This window comes from Rhinatrema bivittatum, chromosome 1 (assembly GCF_901001135.1).
Source record: "Rhinatrema bivittatum chromosome 1, aRhiBiv1.1, whole genome shotgun sequence".
NCBI lineage: Eukaryota > Metazoa > Chordata > Amphibia > Gymnophiona > Rhinatrematidae > Rhinatrema > Rhinatrema bivittatum.
This window is the reverse complement of record NC_042615.1, coordinates 157,241,016-157,262,381: the sequence shown is the minus strand read 5'-3', so window position 1 is coordinate 157,262,381 and position 21,366 is coordinate 157,241,016. Positions and strand designations below refer to the sequence as shown.

General features: G+C 45.7%; 1 protein-coding gene across 2 annotated transcripts in view; it reads left to right on the top strand.

The window, feature by feature from the left end:
- Positions 1-21,366, top strand: part of NSUN7 (NOP2/Sun RNA methyltransferase family member 7) — a 298,057-nt gene that overhangs the window by 245,769 nt on the left and 30,922 nt on the right. For both annotated transcript variants that reach the window (XM_029588977.1, XM_029588986.1), the window contains exon 10: positions 13,048-13,165. In XM_029588977.1, the coding sequence (XP_029444837.1) occupies positions 13,048-13,165 (118 nt within the window). The remainder of the gene's footprint in view (positions 1-13,047; positions 13,166-21,366) is intronic.

The following is a 21,366-nucleotide window of genomic DNA, read 5'->3' as shown; positions in this document are numbered from 1 at the left end:
CTCCCTTTGTGCCCAATGTGAGGAGGCCGTGGGAGCCTCGGGCCAGGACCAGTCTCAACCGAGGTTTGCAGACAGTTCCCCAGGGGCCACCCCAGATCTAGCGGGCAGTCTCGACCAACCTGGGATCCCGGGGGACCTGGTACCCAGACGACTAGAGACCGCTTCCATTTCCTGGGTGGATCTCTTTAAGGGGATCCATGCCTTTGTAAGATGCAATCAGCTTCCCGTCCAGACCCTGCTGCTGCTCCAGCTGATCCTGCCCCTGGACCTTCGCGCCCTTATCGTGGGCACCCGCCTCCGGGCAGTCCGGTTCAGGCGGACCCTGATATCTCGGAGGACGAGTCCGAACCCCCTGAGGAGGGGGAACTTCCCTCGGGGATTGAGCCATATCGAACCATGAGGCGGTTCTTTCCCAAGTAAGATCTCTCCGACCTGGTATCTCAGTGCCTGGCGGAGTTGGCTATTACAGGTCCCAGCACTATGGTGCCCTCTACGCAGAACCCTCTGCTGGAAGGTCTTCATCCTACAGCCCGCCATTTTCCCTTCTTGCAAGCAGCACAGCAACTAATAGATTTGGAATGGGCTGCACCAGCGGCCTCATTCAAAGGGGGTCGAGCCCTGACTGGCATGTACCCCCTGGAACCGGCAATCAAGGAGATGCTGGCGTGCCCTCAGGTGGACGCCTTGGTTAGCGCTGTGGTCAAGCACACTACCATTCCAGTTGAAGGGGGGGCCTCATGACCGGCGACTGGACGCCATCCTGAAACAGACCTTTGAGGTGGCAGCTCTATCTTTGCGGATCGCAACCTGCTGCACAGTGGTGACGCGTTCCTGTTTGTCACAGGTCAGGAACAATGCTCTGGCAGCGGACATGGAGTCAGCTCTCTCGTTCCTCACGAATGCCGCATCCGACCTAGTCCATACAACAGCCAAGGGGGTCTCATCCTCAGTAGCAGCCAGGAGGCAGCTCTGGATACGGAACTGGTCAGCCGATGCTCCTTCTAAGACACGCCTCACCAGAATGCCCTTTAAGGGCTCTCTCCTGTTCGGCAGCGACCTTGATAAACTGGCCAGCACATGGGGCGCCTCTCCAGTACCTCGACTGCCGGAAGACAGGTTCAAAAGGAACCAGTGCGCCTTTCCAAGGCCATCCAGAGGCAGAAGCTCCCAACACTTCATTCCCTATAGGACTCGCTACCAGACACCTCGTCCTCAGGCCAGGAACCAGTCCTTTCGGACCAAGCAGCACAAGAGGGGAGCCGGCTCGGGTTCAGATCCCGGTGGCGCCTCCCAATGAGAATCAGCCGATCCATCCGGGGGACGGAGCCATAGGGGGCAGGTTCACCCTCTTCTACCCCAGATGGGTCGAGATTACGTCGGACCAGTGGGTCCTCGCCATCATCCGAGAGGGCTATTATCTGGACTTCCATCACATCCCTCCGGACAGGTTTGTGAAATCCCCGTGTCCAATCCACAAGAAGGCAGCATTGGAAGCTACCCTGGCGAGGCTCCTGTCCTTGAAAGCCATAGTCCCAGTACCTGCATGGGAAATGGATTCTGGACACTATTCCATTTATTTCATGGTACCCAAGAAAGAGGGCACTTTCCGGCCCGTATTGGACCTCAAGTCAGTCAACTGATACTTAAGGGTCCCGAGTTTTCGCATGGAAACTCTGTGCTCAGTGAAGACCGCAGTACAGCCAGGGGAATTCCTCACGGCCTTGGACTTGTCAGAAGCCTACCTGCATATCCCGATCCATCGGGATCATCAGCGCTACCTACGCTTCAAGGTTCTGGGACGACACTTCCAATTCCGGGCTTTGCCCTTCGGGTTAGCCACGGCACCGCGGACCTTCACCAAGGTGATCATAGTGGTAGCAGCGGCGCTCAGACGGGAGGGAATCCTTGTCCATCCCTATCTAGACGATTGGCTGATCAGGGCGAAATCACGAGAGGAGAGCCATCGGGCAACCAACAGAGTGATCTCCCTTCTGGAAAGCCTGGGATGGGTAGTCAACCCAAACAAGAGTTGCCTACAGCCTTCCCAATCACTGGAATACCTGGGAGTCCAGTTCGACACCCAGGCAGACAAAGTCAGTCTCACCGCCAAGAGAAGGTGAACACTTCAGACGCGTCTACAGTCCTTGATGGGAGCCAGCCGGCCCATAGCTTGGGATTATCTGCAGGTTCTCGGGCTCATGACATCCACCCTGGAAGTGGTACCCTGGGCAAGAGCCCATATGAGACCTCTACAACGCTCCCTGCTCTCTCAATGGAGCCCCCGCTTCCAGAATTACTCCGTGCATCTACCTCTACCAGCCAGAGTGCGGACCCAGCTGCGGTGGTGGTTGCAGTCCAACCACACGAGCAGGGGGTCAATGATGTCCTCCCCCACGTGGATTCTGCTCACCACAGATGCCAGCCTGAGCGGATGGGGAGCACACTGCGAAGAACTCACCGCCCAAGGGTGGTGGAACAGAGAAGAGTCAGGGTGGAACATCAACCATCTAGAAGCACGGGCAGTCCGGTTAGCCTGCCTGCACTTTGCTCACAGACTGCGGAACAGGGCAGTCAGAGTGATGTCCGACAACGCCACCACGGTGGCATGCATCAACCGTCAGGGCGGAACCAGAAGCCGACAAGTATCTCTGGAGATCGGACCATCTGTTCGTCCTTCACAGCGGGAAGAAACAAGGAGAAGCGGCCTCAAGGCCCTCCAGCGTCCGCTGGATTAAAGAAGTTATCAGAGCAGCTTACGTAGAGGCCGGGAAGTCACCACCTCTACAAGTCAAGGCTCATTCTACCAGAGCCCAAGCAGCATCTTGGGCAGAATCTAGGATGCTGTCACCCGCAGAGATATGTAAAGCGGCGACATGGTCCTCCCTCCATACCTTCTCCAGGTTTTATCGTCTGGATGGTCCAGGCCAGGGAGGACACAGCATTTGCGAGGGCGGTCCTACATGGTCCTCAGGCAACCTCCCGCCCAGGCTGGGAGTAAAGCTTTTGTACATCCCATTTGTTCTGAGTCCATCTGGCTACACGCCATGAAATGTTGAGATTACTTACCTGATAATCTCCTTTTCCTTAGTGTAGACAGATGGACTCAGCATCCCGCCCAGCTGCCTGTGTACATGGGTTTCACCGATTCAAGGTAAGCCATGTCATCTGTTTCCATAGAGCGTCCCCTTAGCCAGGTGTCGACGCCTTCTGGTTGGGAATGCTGGCGGTCTCCAGCTACTATCAATCGGTCAGGGGAATCATGTTTCACTATTTCACTGAGCGTCAGTACACACATCCATAACAGCTTTTGCAAGGAAAATTACTGAGTTGCTACGCTTCCTGTGGGGGTATATATACCCGTGCTGACGTCAGATCCGTCTCCAACTGCTAGCACGAGCATACTATACCCATTTGTTCTGAGTCCATCTGTCTACACTAAGGAAAAGGAGATTATCAGGTAAGTAATCTCAACAATAATTCAGTACTATGATGTTTCCTAAACCCGAATTGGTATTGACTAAGTATATTGTTTGAGTCGAGGAATTTGCAGAGTTGACAGAAGACTGCTATCTACGAATGGTAGCAAGGAGATTGGCCGATAGTTAGAAATGTTTGTGGGATTAGCAGTTGGTTTTTTGATTATAGGCTGAACTGAGGCTTGTTTTAGGGAATCAGGCAGCATGCCTTGTTGAAGGGAAGAGCTGATGAGATTGGTAAGGAAAGGGGCGATATCAGTTTTGATCAGTTTGAGTAATGTAGTGTGACAAGGGTTGAGGGGATTGAACAAGGGTTTCATATTATTATTATTGATGATCTCAATAGTATTAGATATTGGCACATGGTCAAATTGTTCCCAAACTTGTTTGATAGTGGTCTGATCATCCTCATCAGCTGTGGAAGAGAAGTTGAAGGTATTGTTCATAGTAGTCAATATATTCTTAAAGTATGAGACAAATGTTTCGGCAGTATTCATTTCAGGAAGAGCAGCTGGTAGCATGGGAGCAGCTGAGGGGTTAATAATTTTCTTTACAGACGAGTGCAATTCTCTTGGGCTATTGAGTGCAGCTGACAGTTTCGTATTGATATAGGATTTTTTTCTCAGTATTAATTGAGACTTGGTAGGGTGCAAGTTTAGAGCTGTAACTTATTTGCCTGAGTAGGATCCTTTCACCACTTCCTTTCAAATCTTGTCAACTTGTATTTCTTAGCCTGGAGTGAGTTAAACCAGGGGACTGATTTAAATCTTTTAGTTGAGCAAGATTTCATCAGGGCAAGTTTATCAAGAACAGATGTTAGTGAGTTGTGCCAGAGTTCTACAAGTTCGTCAGGAGCATCTGATCACTAGTTTGAAAAGAGGAGAAGGGTTGGATTGAGGGAGGGAGGGGAATTTACAAGGGTATTCTTCTTTTCTATGAAAAGAGGATGGAAACTGAGAGTCTATGCTGTTTACTATTTCTTTGGGGAAGAATGGGGGAACATTTTGTTAAAATTTTGTATTTTTTTTTTGTTGTACTTTGAATTCAATAAGTTTGATACAAAGCAATTTATAAAGCACTGGCTAAAAGAGCCCATCAAAAATGATGGACAAAGATGCAATTCTGGCCATGCAGTCACTGACCCCAACCTCCTGTCTCCCTACATCCCACAGCTCTCCCTTTATGTGCTGTGGTTACAGAAGTTGCATAAGTGTTGCAGCCAGTAAGATTACACAAGCTGTGTGAGGGGCATATATTGTTCCGTAAGCACCTATTTGTGTGCTTGATAGCATGCATACCTTTCTCCATTAGCACCCACGTCTCCAGTACCATGACTCTTGCCAGTAATGCTCGTTCCTTTGACAATGCCTATACCTTTGCTGAATAAGACACACTTGCCATTATAGTGCATATATTATAATTTGCTCCACAGTGTGTATGTATTTTTTCCTGCCGAATGTACCAGTTTCTCAGCAAGCTTTTTCTTTCCTTTCCTGTATGATTTCTAGTTTAATGCATAGCTTTTCATTTTGAAAGTCTTGCTTCACTTTGTATGTTGTATAATCATCTCTTTTCTGTTTCCTCTGCTCTGATTTTCTACTTTATCTCTAAATCTTTTTCTGTGCTGTCTTCTGTAACCATTGAGGCTTTCTGTGCAGGAGTGTTGCAAAAGAGAATGTATGTGTGTGAGAGAAAAGCAGCAACAGTTTGACAATAATTATGTTGTCTGAGAAAGTGTGTAAGTGACAGAGGAAGAGAGAATGTGTGTGTGTGTGTGTGTGTGTGTGAGAGAGAGATACAGAGGTGGAGAGAGTTGGGGAGCAAAAGAACAGAGAAAATTTGCACATCTCCCCTCAAGGACCATAATGTCCACTAAACATATTTGTAATATGGCAAGAGCCATCACTAACTTTCTTTTCATATTTGTATTAGTGCATGCTATGTCACCCTTTTGAGTGCTATTTGCAATTAGTGTGCATTATTTGCAGTTTCTGCACATCTGCTGCCCATACGGACAGGAAATGCGATAATTGCTGAAATCTTTAAACCTCAGTTTCCTTTAAACCTCAGTTTCTTTATAAATGTGTTTGCATGGTCTCACTTTGTGTGAAAACATGAGATGAGCTGAAGGCCTCCCAAATCCATCAACAGATGTCCTCCAAAGTCTCAGCAAATAGGTAAGAACATGCCATAGTGGGTCAGACCAAGGGTCCATCAAGCCCAGCATCCTGTTTCCAACAGTGGCCAATCCAGGCCATAAGAACCTGGCAATTACCCAAAAACTAAGTCTGTCCCATGTTACCGTTGCTAGTAATAGCGGTGGTTATTATCTAAGTCAACTTAATTAATAGCAGGTAATGGACTTCTCCAAGAACTTATCCAATCCTTTTTTAAACACAGCTATACTAACTGCACTAACCACATCCTCTGGCAACAAATTCCAGAGTTTAATTGTGCGTTGAGTGAAAAAGAACTTTCTCCGATTAGTTTTAAATGTGCCACATGCTAACTTCATGGAGTGCCCCCTAGTCTTTCTATTATCCGAAAGAGTAAAAAAACGATTCACATCTACCCGTTCTAGACCTCTCATGATTTCAAACACCTCTATCATATCCCCCCTCAGCCGTCTCTTCTCCAAGCTGAAAAGTCCTAACCTCTTTAGTCTTCCCTCATAGGGGAGCTGTTCCATTCCCTTTATCATTTTGGTAGCCCTTCTCTGTACCTTCTCCATCGCAATTATATCTCTTTTGAGATGCGGCGACCAGAATTGTACACAATATTCAAGGTGCGGTCTCACCATGGAGCGATACAGAGGCATTATGACATTTTCCGTTTTATTCACCATTCCCTTTCTAATAATTCCCAACATTGTTTGCTTTTTTGACTGCCGCAGCACACTGAACCGATGATTTCAATGTGTTATCCACTATGATGCCTAGATCTTTCTTGGGTAGTAGCACTTAATATGGAACCTAACATTGTGTAACTATAGCATGGGTTATTTTTCCCTATATGCATCACCTTGCACTTGTCCACATTAAATTTCATCTGCCATTTAGATGCCCAATTTTCCAGCCTCACAAGTTCTTCCTGCAATTTATCACAATCTGCTTGTGATTTAACTACTCTGAACAATTTTGTATCATCTGCAAATTTGATTACCTCACTCGTATTTCTTTCCAGATCATTTATAAATATATTGAAAAGTAAGGGTCCCAGTAGAGATCCCTGAGGCACTCCACTGCCCACTCCCTTCCACTGAGAAAATTGTCCATTTAATCCTACTGTTTCCTGTCTTTTAGCCAGTTTGTAATCCACGAAAGGACATTGCCACCTATTCCATGACTTTTTACTTTTCCTAGAAGCCTCTCATGAGGAACTTTGTCAAATGCTTTCTGAAAATCCAAGTATACTACATCTACCGGTTCACCTTTATCCACATATTTATTAACTCCTTCAAAAAAGTGAAGCAGATTTGTGAGGCAAAACTTGCCTTGGGTAAAGCCATGCTGACTTTGTTCCATTAAACCATGTCTTTCTATATGTTCTGTGATTTTGATGTTTAGAACACTTTCCACTATTTTTCCTGGCACTGAAGTCAGGCTATCCGGTCTGTAGTTTCCTGGATTGCCCCTGGAGCCCTTTTTAAATATGGGGGTTACATTTGCTATCCTCCAGTCTTCAGGTACAATGGATGATTTTAATGATAGGTTACAAATTTTTACTAATAGGTCTGAAATTTCATTTTTTTATTTCCTTCATAACTCTGGGGTGTATACCATCCGGTCCAGGTGATTTACTACTCTTCAATTTATCAATCAGGTCTACCACATCTTCTAGGTTCACCGTGATTTGGTTCAGTCCATCTGAATCATTACCCGTGAAAATCTTCTCCAGTACGGGTTATCCTCCCCAACATCCTCTTCAGTAAACACTGAAGCAAAGAAATCATTTAATCTTTCTGCAATGGTTTTATCTTCTCTAAGTGCCCCTTTAACCCCTCGATCATCTAACGGTCCAAGTGACTCCCTCATAGGCTTTCTGCTTCGGATATATTTAAAAATGTTTTTCTTTGAATTTTTGCCTCTATGGCCAACTTCTTTCCAAATTCTCTCTTAGCTTGTCTTATCAATGTCTTACATTTAACTTGCCAACATTTATGCATTTTCCTATTTTCCTCTGTTGGATCCTTCCAATTTTTTGAATGAAGATCTTTTGGCTAAAATAGCTTCTTTCACCTCCCGTTTTAACCATGCCGGTAATCGTTTTGCCTGCTTTCCACCTTTCTTAATGTGTGGAATACATCTGGATTGTGCTTCTAGGATGGTATTTTTTAACAATGACCACGCCTCTTGCACACTTTTTACTTTTGTAGCTGCTCCTTTCAGTTTTTTTCTAACAATTTTTCTCATTTTATCAAAGTTTCCCTTTTGAAAGTTTAGCACGAGAGCCGTGGATTTGCTTACTGTCCCCCTTCCAGTCGGTAATTCAAATTTGATCATATTATGATCACTATTGCCAAGCGGCCCCACCACCGTTACCTCTCTCACCAAATCCTGTGCTTCACTGAGAATTAGATCTAAAATTGCTCCCTCTCTCGTCTGTTCCTGAACCAATTGCTCCATAAAGCTATCATTTATTCCATCCAGGAACTTTATCTCTGTCGCGTGTCCCGATGATACATTTACCCAGTCAATATTGGGGTAATTGAAGTCTCCCATTGTTACCGCACTACCAATTTGGTTAGCTTCCCTAATTTCTCGTAGCATTTCACTGTCAGTCTCACCATCTTGACCAGGTGGGCGGTAGTATACTCCTATCACTATAGTCTTCCCCGACACACAAGGGATTTCTACCCATAAAGATTCAATTGTGCATTTAGTCTCATGCAGAATGTTTATCCTGTTGGACTGTATGACATCCCATACATAAAGCGCCACACCGCCTCCCGGGTGCTCCTCTCTGTCATTGCGATATAATTTATACCCCGTTATAGCACTGTCCCATTGGTTGACCTCCTTCCACCATGTCTCTGAGATGCCAATTAAGCCTGTCATCATTCACTGCTATACATTCTAATTCTTCCATTTTACTTCTTAGACTTCTGGCATTAGCATACAAACATTTCAAAGTTTGTTTTTTGTTTGTATTTTCATTCTGCTTTTTAATTGATTGGGATAAGTTAGAATTTTTTAGCTTAGGTGAGTTTTTAGTTAGGCACTTGGACTACTTTTCTTATTATTGGGACCTCACTGTCGGGATGCCCTAATTCTAATGCATCATTAGTATCCTTTGAAGATACCTCTCTCCGAACCATGCGCTGCTGAGCGACTGTCGGCTTTCCCCTTTGTTTTAGTTTAAAAGCTGCTCTATCTCCTTTTTAAAGGTTAGCGCCAGCAGTCTGGTTCCACCCTGGTTAAGGTGGAGCCCATCCCTTCAGAAGAGACTCCCCCCTTCCCCAAAAGGTTCCCCAGTTCCTAACAAAACTGAATCCCTCTTCTTGTACCATTGTCTCATCCACGCATTGAGACTCCGGAGCTCTGCCTGCCTCTGGTGACCTGCGCGTGGAACACGGAGTATTTCAGAGAATGCTACCCTGGAGGTTCTGGATTTAAGTTTTCTACCTAAGTCTAAATTTGGCTACCAGAACCTCCCTCCCACATTTTCCTATGTCGTTGGTGCCCACATGTACCACGACAGCCGGCTCCTCCCCAGCACTGTCTAAAATCCTATCTAGGTGACGCGTGAGGTCTGCCACCTTCGCACCAGGTAGGCATGTTACCAGGCGATCCTCATGCCCACCAGCCACCCAGCTGTCTCGATTCCTAATAATCGAATCACCTACGATGACGGCTGATCTAACCCTTCCCTCCTGGGCAGTAGGCCTTGTGGAGATATCCTCGGTACGAAAGGATAGTGCATCACCTGGAGAGCAGGTTCTTGCTACAGGATCCTTTCCTGCTACACCAGGATGATGCTCTCCAATCATGAGACCTTCTTCCTCCAAGGCAGCACCAGGGCTGCCAGCCTGAAGTTGGGACTTGGCTACTATGTCCCTGAAGGTCTCATCTATATACCTCTCTGTCTGCCTCAGCTCCTCCAGGTCTGCCACTCTAGCCTCCAGAGATCGGATTCATTCTCTGAGAGCCAGGAGCTCTTTGCATCGCATGCACATGTACAACTTCTCACCGGTGGGTAAAAATTCATATATGTGACACTCTATGCAAAAGACTGGGAAGCCCCCCTCTTGCTGCTGGACTGCTGCCTTCATCTCAATTTTAATCAGTACCTAGTTAAGTTTTAGGTTGCTATGGGAGTAGGAATGTGTCAATTAATGTCCTTTAAATGTATTGGTGAATTCACTATCGGGCGGATTTTAAAAGCCCTGCTCGCGTAAATCCGCCCGGATTTTCGCGAGCAGGACCTTACGCGCCTATTTTGCATAGGCTGCCGGTGCGTGCAGAGCCCCGGGACGCCACGTAGGTCCCGGGGTTTTTCGAAGGGGGCGTGTCGGGGGGGCGGGACAGGATGACGTGGCGTTTCGGGGGCGGGACCAGGGGCGTGGTCCAGGCCTCGGGGCGTGGTCCAGGCCTCAGGATCAGCCCCCGGGTCGGAAGACGGCGTGCCAGCAGTCTGCTGGCGCGCGTAGATTTACGTCTGCTTCTCACAGGCGTAAATCTAGGGACAAAGGTAAGGGGGGGGGGGGGTTTAGATAGGGCCGGGGGGGTGGATTAGGGAGGGGAAGGTGAGGGGAGGGCGAAAGGAAGTTCCCTCAGAGGCCGCTCCGATTTCGGAGCGGCCTCAGAGGGAACGGAGGCAGGCTGCGCGGCTCGGCGCGCACAGGCTGCCCAAAATCGGCAGCCTTGCGCGCGCCAATCCAGGATTTTAGAGGATACGAGCGGCTATGCGCGTATCTTATAAAATCCTGCGTACTTTTGTTTGCGCCTGCTGCGCAAACAAAAGTACGTGATCGCGCTTTTTAAAAAAATCTACCCCTATGTCTGGTAGTGGCCTACAGGGGTCTGATCAAATTCTCAAAGTTTTTGTTGTTGTTGTTTTGTTTTTGTTTTTTAATGAAAGTGGCACCTGCCTATAAATTAAAGGATGAGCTAGGGGTGGGTGGGCGAGGGGTGGGAGGGTTGGGAAATACAAACAGTCTAACTTCAGTTAGTCAGCTAGAGTGACTCACTGCTCTCTTGATTAACAAATGTTGGTACCTATTCAAACCAAGTCACACTACCTCAACACCTTTCCAAGGTGAGTAACTGGACTGAACTTTTCAACCTTTTTACTTAGGTATACACTGCTCCTAGCTTATTTCTAGCTTCTGGCTACTTTTTTTTTTTTGGTTTGGTTTTTTTTTTTTAAATACACTCAGTTCTGCTTACTAGCTGCCTTACAGACTTTTAAAAATAAACACACTACCTACTGCTTACTAGCTGCCTTATTGACTATTTAAAAATACAAACAGTCTAACTTGTTTATTCACTGTCTTACTGACTATTAAAAGCACAAACACACTAAATAATATTCCCAAATAGTTAACTTTGCCCCAATACTTTTAAGAAAGATAATGTCCCAAGCAAAAACTTACTGATTCCTTTCAGCCACCAGCAGAAAATTATATAGATAAATAGAGATAATGCCTTTTCTCTTTATTTAAGTTAAATTATTCAAGAGAAGCAAAAGAACAAGGCAGTGTTCACCGCCGGAACTAGACAGTAGCAATGGCTATGGCAGGGGAGATATTATAGAGTGATTGAGTTTGTAGGCAGGGAGTGGTACAGGACACAAGTGACTTGGAGGCAGTGGATGAGAAAGTGAATAGAGGGTGGCATTAGAGATGAGAGAGGTTTTGAAAAAAGAAATTAGTGACTAGGAGGGGATGGGTGAGAGAAACCAGCCATTGGGAGGGAGGCAGAGAAAAGAGCCAGGAGAAGGAGGCGTGACAGAGTATTATCAAAACTAGAGAAGAAAAAGTGCATTCACATAAGGAGACGAGAGAAATTTTAAGAAAAAATAACCATTTATTTTTTTAGCCATTTGTTTCAATTTGAAAACCAAAACAACTTGCTACTTACAGGAATAATCGAGAAAAGCTTCTGATAAGACCAGGAGATCACATAGCTGTGCAGGCAGGCTTATCAAATTTTAATTTGAGAAAATAAGAAAACCCTTTTAAAAATTTAACATCTCTTGAGAAAGAGAGAACATTACTAATTTTTTCACACTAGTTCTAGCTGCAGATACGGAAAACTAACAAAGTAAATTGAATTGGCTAAAATAAGATTCTTTAATATATTATTGAAATCCTTTTTAAAATGCAAATATATATTTGGTTTTAAAATTGATTTGCAAATATACAGTCATGCATGAAAGTGCGTTATGGCGTTTTCATATGCGATAATGCATTATCGCATGCGAAAAATGCTGCACCAAATAGTGGGAAGGCAAATTTTTGAGGGTGGGATTGGGAAGGAGTAATGGGCGGGAATTAGTAAAATTAGGGGCCATATTGCTCGGTTTTAATGCCGGAAATAACTACACCATTTTCCGTAGCGTTAAGCTGGGCGAAATGGCCATAACGCAAATCGCAATACATTTTTGGAATTGCATTTTGGCCATTTCTGGACTTGTGGAGGGGGGGAGAGAGAGAGAGTGCCTCTGGGGAGGGCCTCACTGTGTGCACCTATTTATATCTCTATAGGAGGGTGACCTGATAGGTCGAGGTGAGGTGTTAGTGGTGGTTTAGAGTTTAGGGGCCTGTTTCCAAATTACTCCAAACCTTCACCAAGGTGTACTGTGCTGTTCGTACATATCACTCTACATGCGAAACTGGCCCCTAAACCACCACTAACACCTCACCTCAACCTATCAGGTAGCCCTCCTATATAAATACTTAACTTCTATGAGGCCTTGTAGATAGTCTCTCTCTCTCTGCCTGTCTCTATCTCTCTCTTCCTCCACTAAATCTCTCAAATAAAATACGGATTATCACAGGGTGCACTAAGTTCACCATACCATGCAATAATACCTATGCTAAGTACTACGTTTGCACACCATGCGATACCTATGCCAAGTGGTAGCTTTACCAATTTCCATAAACATGCCCCTCTTTGGATAACATGCGTTATTGATTAATCTAGGCCATATTTTGTAATGAACTAATTTGTAAAGAAAGAGTTTGTAAATTTTTCTATATCGGTTCACTGTGTAAAAGCAACAGCCACATTAGTAATAACTGTTAAGATTATTACAAAGCTGTTTGGAGGTGCGTGGGAGTGAACTAAATTGGGGACCTTGCAGGTTTGTCTACCCAAGAGAATGGAATGCAAAGAAAGGCAGCAGAAACAGTCTTGTATAAGGAATGATATTCTACACTCATGCTGTATAGCTTGCAGCTGGGATATGTCCTTGGTAGTGTGGACAGAAATAAGTAGTCAAGACTGGATGGGTCAGTTGGTCCTTTTTTGCTATCTTCTATTCTGTTGCTATATTAGATTTATATATATATATATATGATAGTTGCCCTTTTTTTCCAAAATACATTAACATAACATTCTGTTTCTAGTTAATAAAGTACAAGCCATAGTCTACTGTACATGCTCAGTTTATGCACAAGAAAATGAAAAGGTTGTGACTAAAGTACTGGAACTCAATGGAGAAGGAAACAAAGCACAGCCTTATAGGTAAGGGACTATATCTCTTTCATGAGGTGTAATGCATGCTATGATTATATGAGATAAAGCTAGTGCTTTTTTTTCTGGCAGTACAACCCAGAACAGAATACCAGTACCTTCTGCTGGAGCAGTGGAGGAGAGAGATTCATGCATCCTAGTCTCACATATCTTCTTTCTGCACTACTAAGGCAGAAGGTACTGGTACACCTGCCAAGGCAGGAGTAGTGGCACAAGTTACTGAAGCTCCAGTACTGAAGCAGCTGCTTGGCTCACTCACCAATAAGAGGAAACGAAGCAGCGGAGGAAGGCTTGGTGTCATTGGGGGGGTAAGAGGGCATTGCATGATCCTCTCTCGTGATTCCATTCCACCCAATAGGAGATTAGTGCTTATCTGCCTCTGCAAGCGGGATTCATGCTTAAGTCTCGTGGGACTTGCTAAAACTATATGCTGAAACTGCAGAGTAATACCAGCAGAAGCAACAACAGATGCATGTAATCACTATTTTTTAGTTACCTGTTGGAAAGAAGAAGGGTTGAGAGTGGCTCGGCTAGGGGAATTTGAGAGAGAGGATGGGTGGGGTAAAAGGGTCAGGCAGGGTTGAGTGTTTGAGAAGTTTGGGCAGGAGCAAAAGTGGGGTTTTAGGGAGATGGGAAAGCAGTTTGAGGGGTGAGGGGTTTGAGAGAGAAGACCTGGCAAGTACCTAGATGCAGTCCATTTTGAAGTGGCTGAAAGGTGCTCTATAAATAAAATAAGGGTGGGAGAGGGAGGAGGGGTAGATATCTGGTATGTGGGCAGTTTGAAATAGAAAATACAAGTTCCTGAAACATTTCTCCAGAAAAAAAAGCACTGTAAAATGTATTAACTTGAAACATTCATATGTTTTGGTAAAACATTGGTGTTTTCATCTGCATATTTTTGTGGTGCTAGAATGAAGCCTTAATACAATCCATATCACTCTTCAGTTTTAACTGGAGCAATCAAATTCTGTTAATCATGTCTATTCACTGTAAGCACTGACCCACTTAAGGTTAAAGGCACTGTGTACAGTCCTTCTGATAACCAATATTCATAGCTCCTGTGGATGCCTGTTTCAGAGTCTGACAACATGTGATAAATATCTTTCTGCAGGTTAACTTTCATATGGTCAGGATTAACTTAATGTCTTATAATTCATCCCTTATTCCATACATAAATAATATCCTTCATGGATAGAACATGAAAATGTATGCTCAGATATATTTATCCCTCTGTCATCTAGGTTTTTCCAATTATTAAAACATTCATATATGTTAAATTATTTTAAAAAAGATAAATCCAGGCTGGCATAGTTGCTGAGTAGCAATGCTGTTCACTGCTGAGCTGAGGAACCTAGGTTCAATTTCTGACTCTGGTCTTCTGCTCCCTGGGTTGGCTGGGGATACTGTGACGATTATGTTCCTAGCATTTGGGGGGGCATTGCCAAGTCTACATGGCTAATGTTTTATAGACTCTTTCCATCGATAAGCAGGCTGGAACAAATTCATCTCTCAGCTTGTAGAGTTTTGAGTTTTACTGAGTATGTGCGAGAGTTGCCTTGTGAACTTCGAGTCATTTTTTTGTCCAGCACAAGCAAAATTTTCTTCAACTTCTTAAAACTTACTAAATTTGATTCTTTTCTTCATTAATAGTTTCCTTGCTATCTCTGTAGTACTCACAACAGCACTCTCCCAGAACCTCCTTCAAAAAAAAAGTTTTCTCAGGGCCCTGCCTCCTCAACATTGCTAAAAGAAAAAGGGGACAATGAGAGGAGGATTCAAAAACTGCATCTGTGTCTAGGTAATGTCCCTTATTGAAGAGCATGAGCTCTGCTGTCGATACCTCTAGCAAGATCATAACTACAAAAATTTACGCCTATGGAAGAATGTCTCTGCACTCTCAATGCTCCAGGGCAATTAGGTTTGAGGAGCTGTGTAAATCTCTTTGGAGTTGCAGCAGGTCATCTTTCTGCAGTTCAATGTCATCTGTTTTGCTGGGAAAAGTTGAGCAGGAGCTCCTCAAAAACTATCCCATCGACTCAGGCTGAAGTCATGGGTTTGAATATTGTAAGTTATCCTGCATCGAAGAAGCTGCAGCATCAGTTGTCTGAGCCATCAGAAGCACTCAAAAGTGCAGTGCATCAGTATTGGCAGCATCAATGCAACCATCAGCAGCACAGTTGGAGCAAGGTGCATGAATGCACCTGACAATGCATCGAAGCACTCCAGCTATACTGTTTTTGGATGCCCAACGCACATCCCATCTGTGCACTTGACACAACGATGCACTCAATGCACACAAAGCGTGCAGCCCACACTTTCTTGATGCTCTTCAAGTATTAATCAAATTGACCTAGAGAATGGCCCTGCTATTACTGGCATCGGTTGCATGGGATCTTCTTGGTGTTTGGGTACTTGCCAGGATCTTGTGGCCTGGTTTGGCCTCTGTTGGAAACAGGATGCTGGACTTGATGGATCCTTGATCTGACCCAGCATGGAAATTTATGTTCTTTATGTTTGGGTACTTGCCAGGTATTTGTATCCTGGATTGCCCACTGGATGTTGGGCTTGATGGATCCAATATGGCGGCAAATTATGTTCTTATGATAGTCAACGCTTGCATCAATGCAACATCCTCTTTGCGACTTGCTAAAGATCTGTTTAATTCAAAGGCACATTCCTCTAAAGCAGTGGTGGCCAGCTCTGATCCTTGAGAGCCAGATTTTCAGATTTCCAAAATGAATATGCATGAGTTAGATTTTAATACAGTGGAGACTGTGCATGCAGATCTATCTCATGCATATTCATTGTAGATATCCTGAAAACCTGGCCTGTTTGTGGTTCTCTAGGACTGAAGTTGGCCACCCCTGCTCTAAAGCATCCAGACATTCTACTCCATAAAAGCTGTCGACACATCTAGCTCCAGTCCCAGCTCATCAAGCTTCTCTATCAAAACAATTTATATGTAGCCCATCCTAGATCTGCAGGAAAAGGAGACAGGTTACCTCTATCCCTTCCAATCACAAGAACTCTCACTCTGTCTAGGTTACTTACAGCTGTTCTACATTTGGAAATACTGGATCTGGTGTGTTTTGTAGTTCCACTTACCTCTAACAAACCCACCTATTTGGGTACAGGAACTGATCCTAGTCTGAGTATGTTCATCACCTTGCCAGGTCAACAAGACACATCAGTCACTTGACCAGATTGCAAGGTTGGTGACCAAGGTTACCTCTGACCAAGGAGATGGAAGGAACATCCCAACCTCTCTTCTCCACCATTACTTTGGTGATACCTCAGACCAGAGTCCTAATCTCACCTATCAGCCTAAGCACATCATCAGAACTCTCAATTCAGGGTTCTTCATTATCATACTCTATATAGTAGCAGAGTCCAATTAATCTGAGGCAATTGCCTGGGATATATCTCCTCAAGGGCAACTAGAAAAACCTCCTGGATTGCCCTGTTATTGAAGGCCTGCATAAGTGAGCCATGCCAGTAGGTTCTGACGATGACTCAACATACATATCTTTTGACCTATTTCCAGACTTTCCTGACCACACCTCACTGCCCCCCCCCCCCCCCCCCCACCAGAGAACTTGATATCATCTAGGTTTGTGGAAAAGAAGGGAACGGTGCTTGATGTCCATGACTCTAAAGACAAAAACCCTGCTTAAAATTGCTCGGTGTTCTTCAAATTCTAGATACCCCATCAGAACCAGTGACTCTTCCAGTCCACAACATCTTCAATATATGATAAACGAGAATGTGAGAAATGCCTAATTCAGGCATTCCTATGGCTAGGAAGCTTAACCTGAAATACAGAATTCAGAAGTCCCTGGGATTTGTCATTGTCCAGCTGCCACACCAGTCCGTAGTAGTCAAATATGCTATGAAAAAAGCAAAAGACAAGAATTCACTCATACTTATGGCCAATGAAGGGTCATAGACTACTTGACAACTTTAGCAAGAGAGACTTTCAAAGCTCCAGGCTTACTGCTCGCATCACTATCCATCAGTTTTATATAGTGCAATACCTTTTCAATTGCATACAGAAACTTAAGCCTTTTCTATAGCCTACAGAAGATGGTAGTTATCCCCAACTGCTCTTGGATATAGAAGAAGGCATTCATCACCATCTTCAATTTGTGTATGAGTCCTTCGACTCCATTTCACTTACCTCCGCAGCCTCAGTCGGGGCTTGATGTATTGCATAGCTGAGAGAGAGCAGCATACATGAAAATATCCATGAGAAATTGGCAAACCTCTCTTGCTTAGATGACAACTTGTTTGGCTAGAAGCTCAAAAACAGTTGCTTAGATTAAAGCTCAGAATGTAACAGTGCATTCTCAATGGCTCCTGAACAGCCCTCTTCTACTTTGAGACGTTCCTTTTTCTCATATAAGAGACTGTACTACCACAGGTAGCCCTACCAGTCTTTTCAACAGTACCATCTGCCAACTCTTCCAGCCAAGCATCAACTGCCACTTCTCCCCAGACCCCAACATCAGGAACGCTGTCAGCCAAAATCCACACAACAGGCCCAACTCAAACCTGAACCCACATTTTGATCCCTCCGAACAATCCTTACTACTCAGTTCCAGTGGAAGGAAGAATTCAGACCACCTTAGAAATGTGACATATCATAACCAAGGACCTCTGGGTCCTCAAGATCATGCAGTTTGGATGCTGTTTGTGTTTCTCACAGCTACCATCTTCCCATTCAATCCATATTTCATCTCCCCTGCCACAGTTCTGCTTATCAGGCCGATACAGTAAAGCGCGGTCCCGATTAACCAGTTTCTAACCCACTTTGTACCCGCAATTTGGCCGCGTAAGTCCAACCCGCGATTCACTATCCCTTTTAACCCATCCTTACCACTTCTTTAAATCAACGGGTAACCCTTTCCGCCCGCGGCATGTATATGAGATGTAAACGATCGGATTAGCTATTCCCTCCCATACAGTAACGTGCGAACAGATTATCGCTTTTTTAACCTGCAGTTTTGCCGCATGTTTAACCTGCTAATTTACCACCTACCCTTACCCCTGCGTTAGTGTGGAGCGTCAGGCAAGCCGAGACGAAATTTCACGGGCAAACTTTCCCCCAGCCCCCGCTCACCTGCCCTGGCTGCATCAATGGGTGCCGGTCTCCCGCGCTGACAGCTCCGGAGCAGCCCCAGTCAGCCCCGCTTCACTGCCTGACCCCCTCACTCCCCGGGACAAGACCAAAGTGAATCGGGCAAAATTTCCCCCAGCCCCCGCTCACCTGCCCTGGCCGCATCCATGATCCAGTTGAGAACCACTCTCCCCCCTCAACAGGAAATGGACGCAGAGTAAAACCCGGTCCTTGGAGCGTGCATCGTGAACTTTCATGGCCAATGCCCTTTTTTTTGTGGAGGGAAAGGGGGGGGGGGGGTAGTTTGCATGGACTAGCTATTCCAAGTCAGCCAGGCAAACAGATGGAGCTGCCGGGTGACTCCAGGTTACCTAGGACAGGTTAGGCCCCACCGCACGTATTACAAAGAAAAGCAGGGGTACACCTCCGTGCAATGGAAGGGGGCAAAGCCAGGACTGGCTTGGCCTTCCCGGGCGACATGGAGCCACCCGGTCACCGGCGCGGGGCTTACCTAGCGTGGTGGGCTTGATCAGCTCGTCATATACGTCGTAGAAGGGAAGCCTCTTCATTTTGACGTCTGGGTGGACGGGGTGGATCGGCGAGGAGAGGTGCTGCAGGTCGGCCTCGTGCTTGAGTCCCAGCAGGGGCAGAGGGGGCAGCACGGAAGAGGACACTCCTCCCGGGGGCAGCCGGCGGCAAGAGCGGCTTCAGCAGCCCGGGGCGGATCGGGCGCTCCCCATGGCTCCCAGGATTCCTATTCTCTAAAAGGTAATGAGCGCACGCCGTGACCTCGGACGTCCAGCCGGGCACTCAGGTCACGGCGTGCGCTCATTACCTTTTAGAGAATAGGGAGCCATGGGGAGCGCCCAATCCGCCCCGGGCTGCTGAAGCCGCTCTCGCCACTGGCTGTCCCCGGGAGGAGGGGAGAGAGGACTGGGGCTGCTCCGGAGCTGTCGGCGCGGGAGATCGGCACCCATGGACGTGGCCAGGGCAGGTGAGCGGGGGCTGGGGAAAAATTTGCCGATTCACTTTGGTCTTGTCCCGGGGAGTGAGGGGGTCAGGCAGCCCTTTTCCTGTATCCACTTCCTGATACATGTCATTTGAAATGACAGGTACCAGCGCACCCATGATACTGTATAGGCGCTGTATAGCGCCTATACAGTAAAATGGATTGCGCTTCATGGACGCTTCTTGGACGCACATTGGACGCGGCTTGCATTTGCATGCCATTTAAATACTGTATCGAGCGGTATGTCATCCGAGCTGTGCGTGCGGCAAATGCGGGTGCGCCCGGCACTGTCGCACTCTTTCTACCGCGTCCTTACTGTATCGGCCTGTATGTAAGGACTCTATGTGCATTGCTGTCCTCCCGCCAGCAGGGGCCCTCAGAAAGCTATGTTCCATGTTACCTTAGTCCTCCAAGCTCCTATGAATTGGAGGTCCTGCTGGTAGCCATGATGGTAGCAGTGTCTCAGCACTGTCACACCCATATAAGCCTTCCTTACTTGCTGCTTCCTGCTTCATCTTGAAGTCTTCTGCATTCCACATTGTGGTATTCTAGTTGTGCTGTTGCCTCAGTCCTTATCTCTTGTTTGGCTTTGTTTGCTATTCTGTCTTTGGACTTTCTGGTCCCAGAGTAGTGGCCTACTTGTTTGTTTGTCCTGTTGATTCTAGCCCTGGTTTATTCATCCTGTTTGCTTTGTCCTCATTTATTCTGTCTTGTTTATGGGGCACTCCTTTTCTTGCATGTCTGTTTATTTGTGGGCACTTTTCTGTTCCCCGTTTCCCTGCAGTCTGGCTGCCCTAGTGGATGCCCTCCTGTACCCCCATTCCCCAGTGCATCTCCAGCTTAAATCCTGCCACCAACCAGAATCTAAGGGCTCGACCTGAGGTGGAGGTGGCCAGGCCTGCAGAATATCCTGACACTTTTTCCTAAATTCAGCCTGCTCCTGCCTTGGGGGTTACCCTTAACTGGCAACAGTGCCCTGACAGCCTAGAAGTCCATTCACTTCTTCGACAATGATCAATAGACCAATCCCTGCATCTCAACATGGGCAGGGCTTCTACTCTTGATTTTTTTCTCATCCTCAAGAAATTAGGAAACTTGAGACCCATTTTGGATTTAAGACACTTGAACTTCTATTTACTCCAACAGATATTCAAAATGAATTCCCTCAGCATGATCCTTCCTTACATACAGAAAGACGAATGGATATGTGTCCTGGACCTAAACATTGCAGATGTTCATATTCCTATCTATCTTTCTCATTGGTGCTACCTTCATTTCAGGGTGGATTCTTCCCAATACCAATATAAGGACCAAAATTGGACTTCTAGCAGCAGCTCCAAGAGTTTTCACGAAGTGCCTTGCAATGGTAGCAACACATCTGAGTTGTCAGGGAATACAAATTTCCCATACCTGGATGACAGACTAGTTAGGGCAAGTTCTCGGGAGGAAGTACTTCATTCCCTGCACAAGACAGAAGACCGAATTCAGCTGCACCTTTCAGTGTTTTTCTAACTACTTTCCTCATTTCATCAGTTTCCCTTTTGAAAGTTTAGTGTTAGAGCTGCAGATTTACTTATTGTCCCTCTTCCAGTTATTAGTTTAAATTTGATCATGTTATGATCACTGTTGCCAAGTGGCCCCACCACTGTTATTTCTCTCACCAAATCCTGCATTCCATTAAGAATTAAATCTAAAATAGCTCCCTCTCTTGTTGGTTCCTGAACCAATTGCTCCATGAAGCAGTCATTTATTACATCTAGGAACTTTGTCTCTAGCAAGTGCTGTTACATTTACCCAGTCAATATTGGGGTAATTGAAAGCTCCCATTATTATTTCACTGCCAAATTGGTTAACTTCCCCTATGCCCTCAACACACTAAACCTTACAGATCCAAACACTGCCATCAACTCCTAGATGGACATCAACGCTGAAATCGCCAAAACCAACTGCCCCATCATATCCAAAATCATCCCCACCAACAACGCACACAAAACTCCATGGTACTCCCCTGAACTTAAAAACACCAAAAGGCTCCTCCGGCAAGCTGAAAAAACCTGGAGAAGAAAT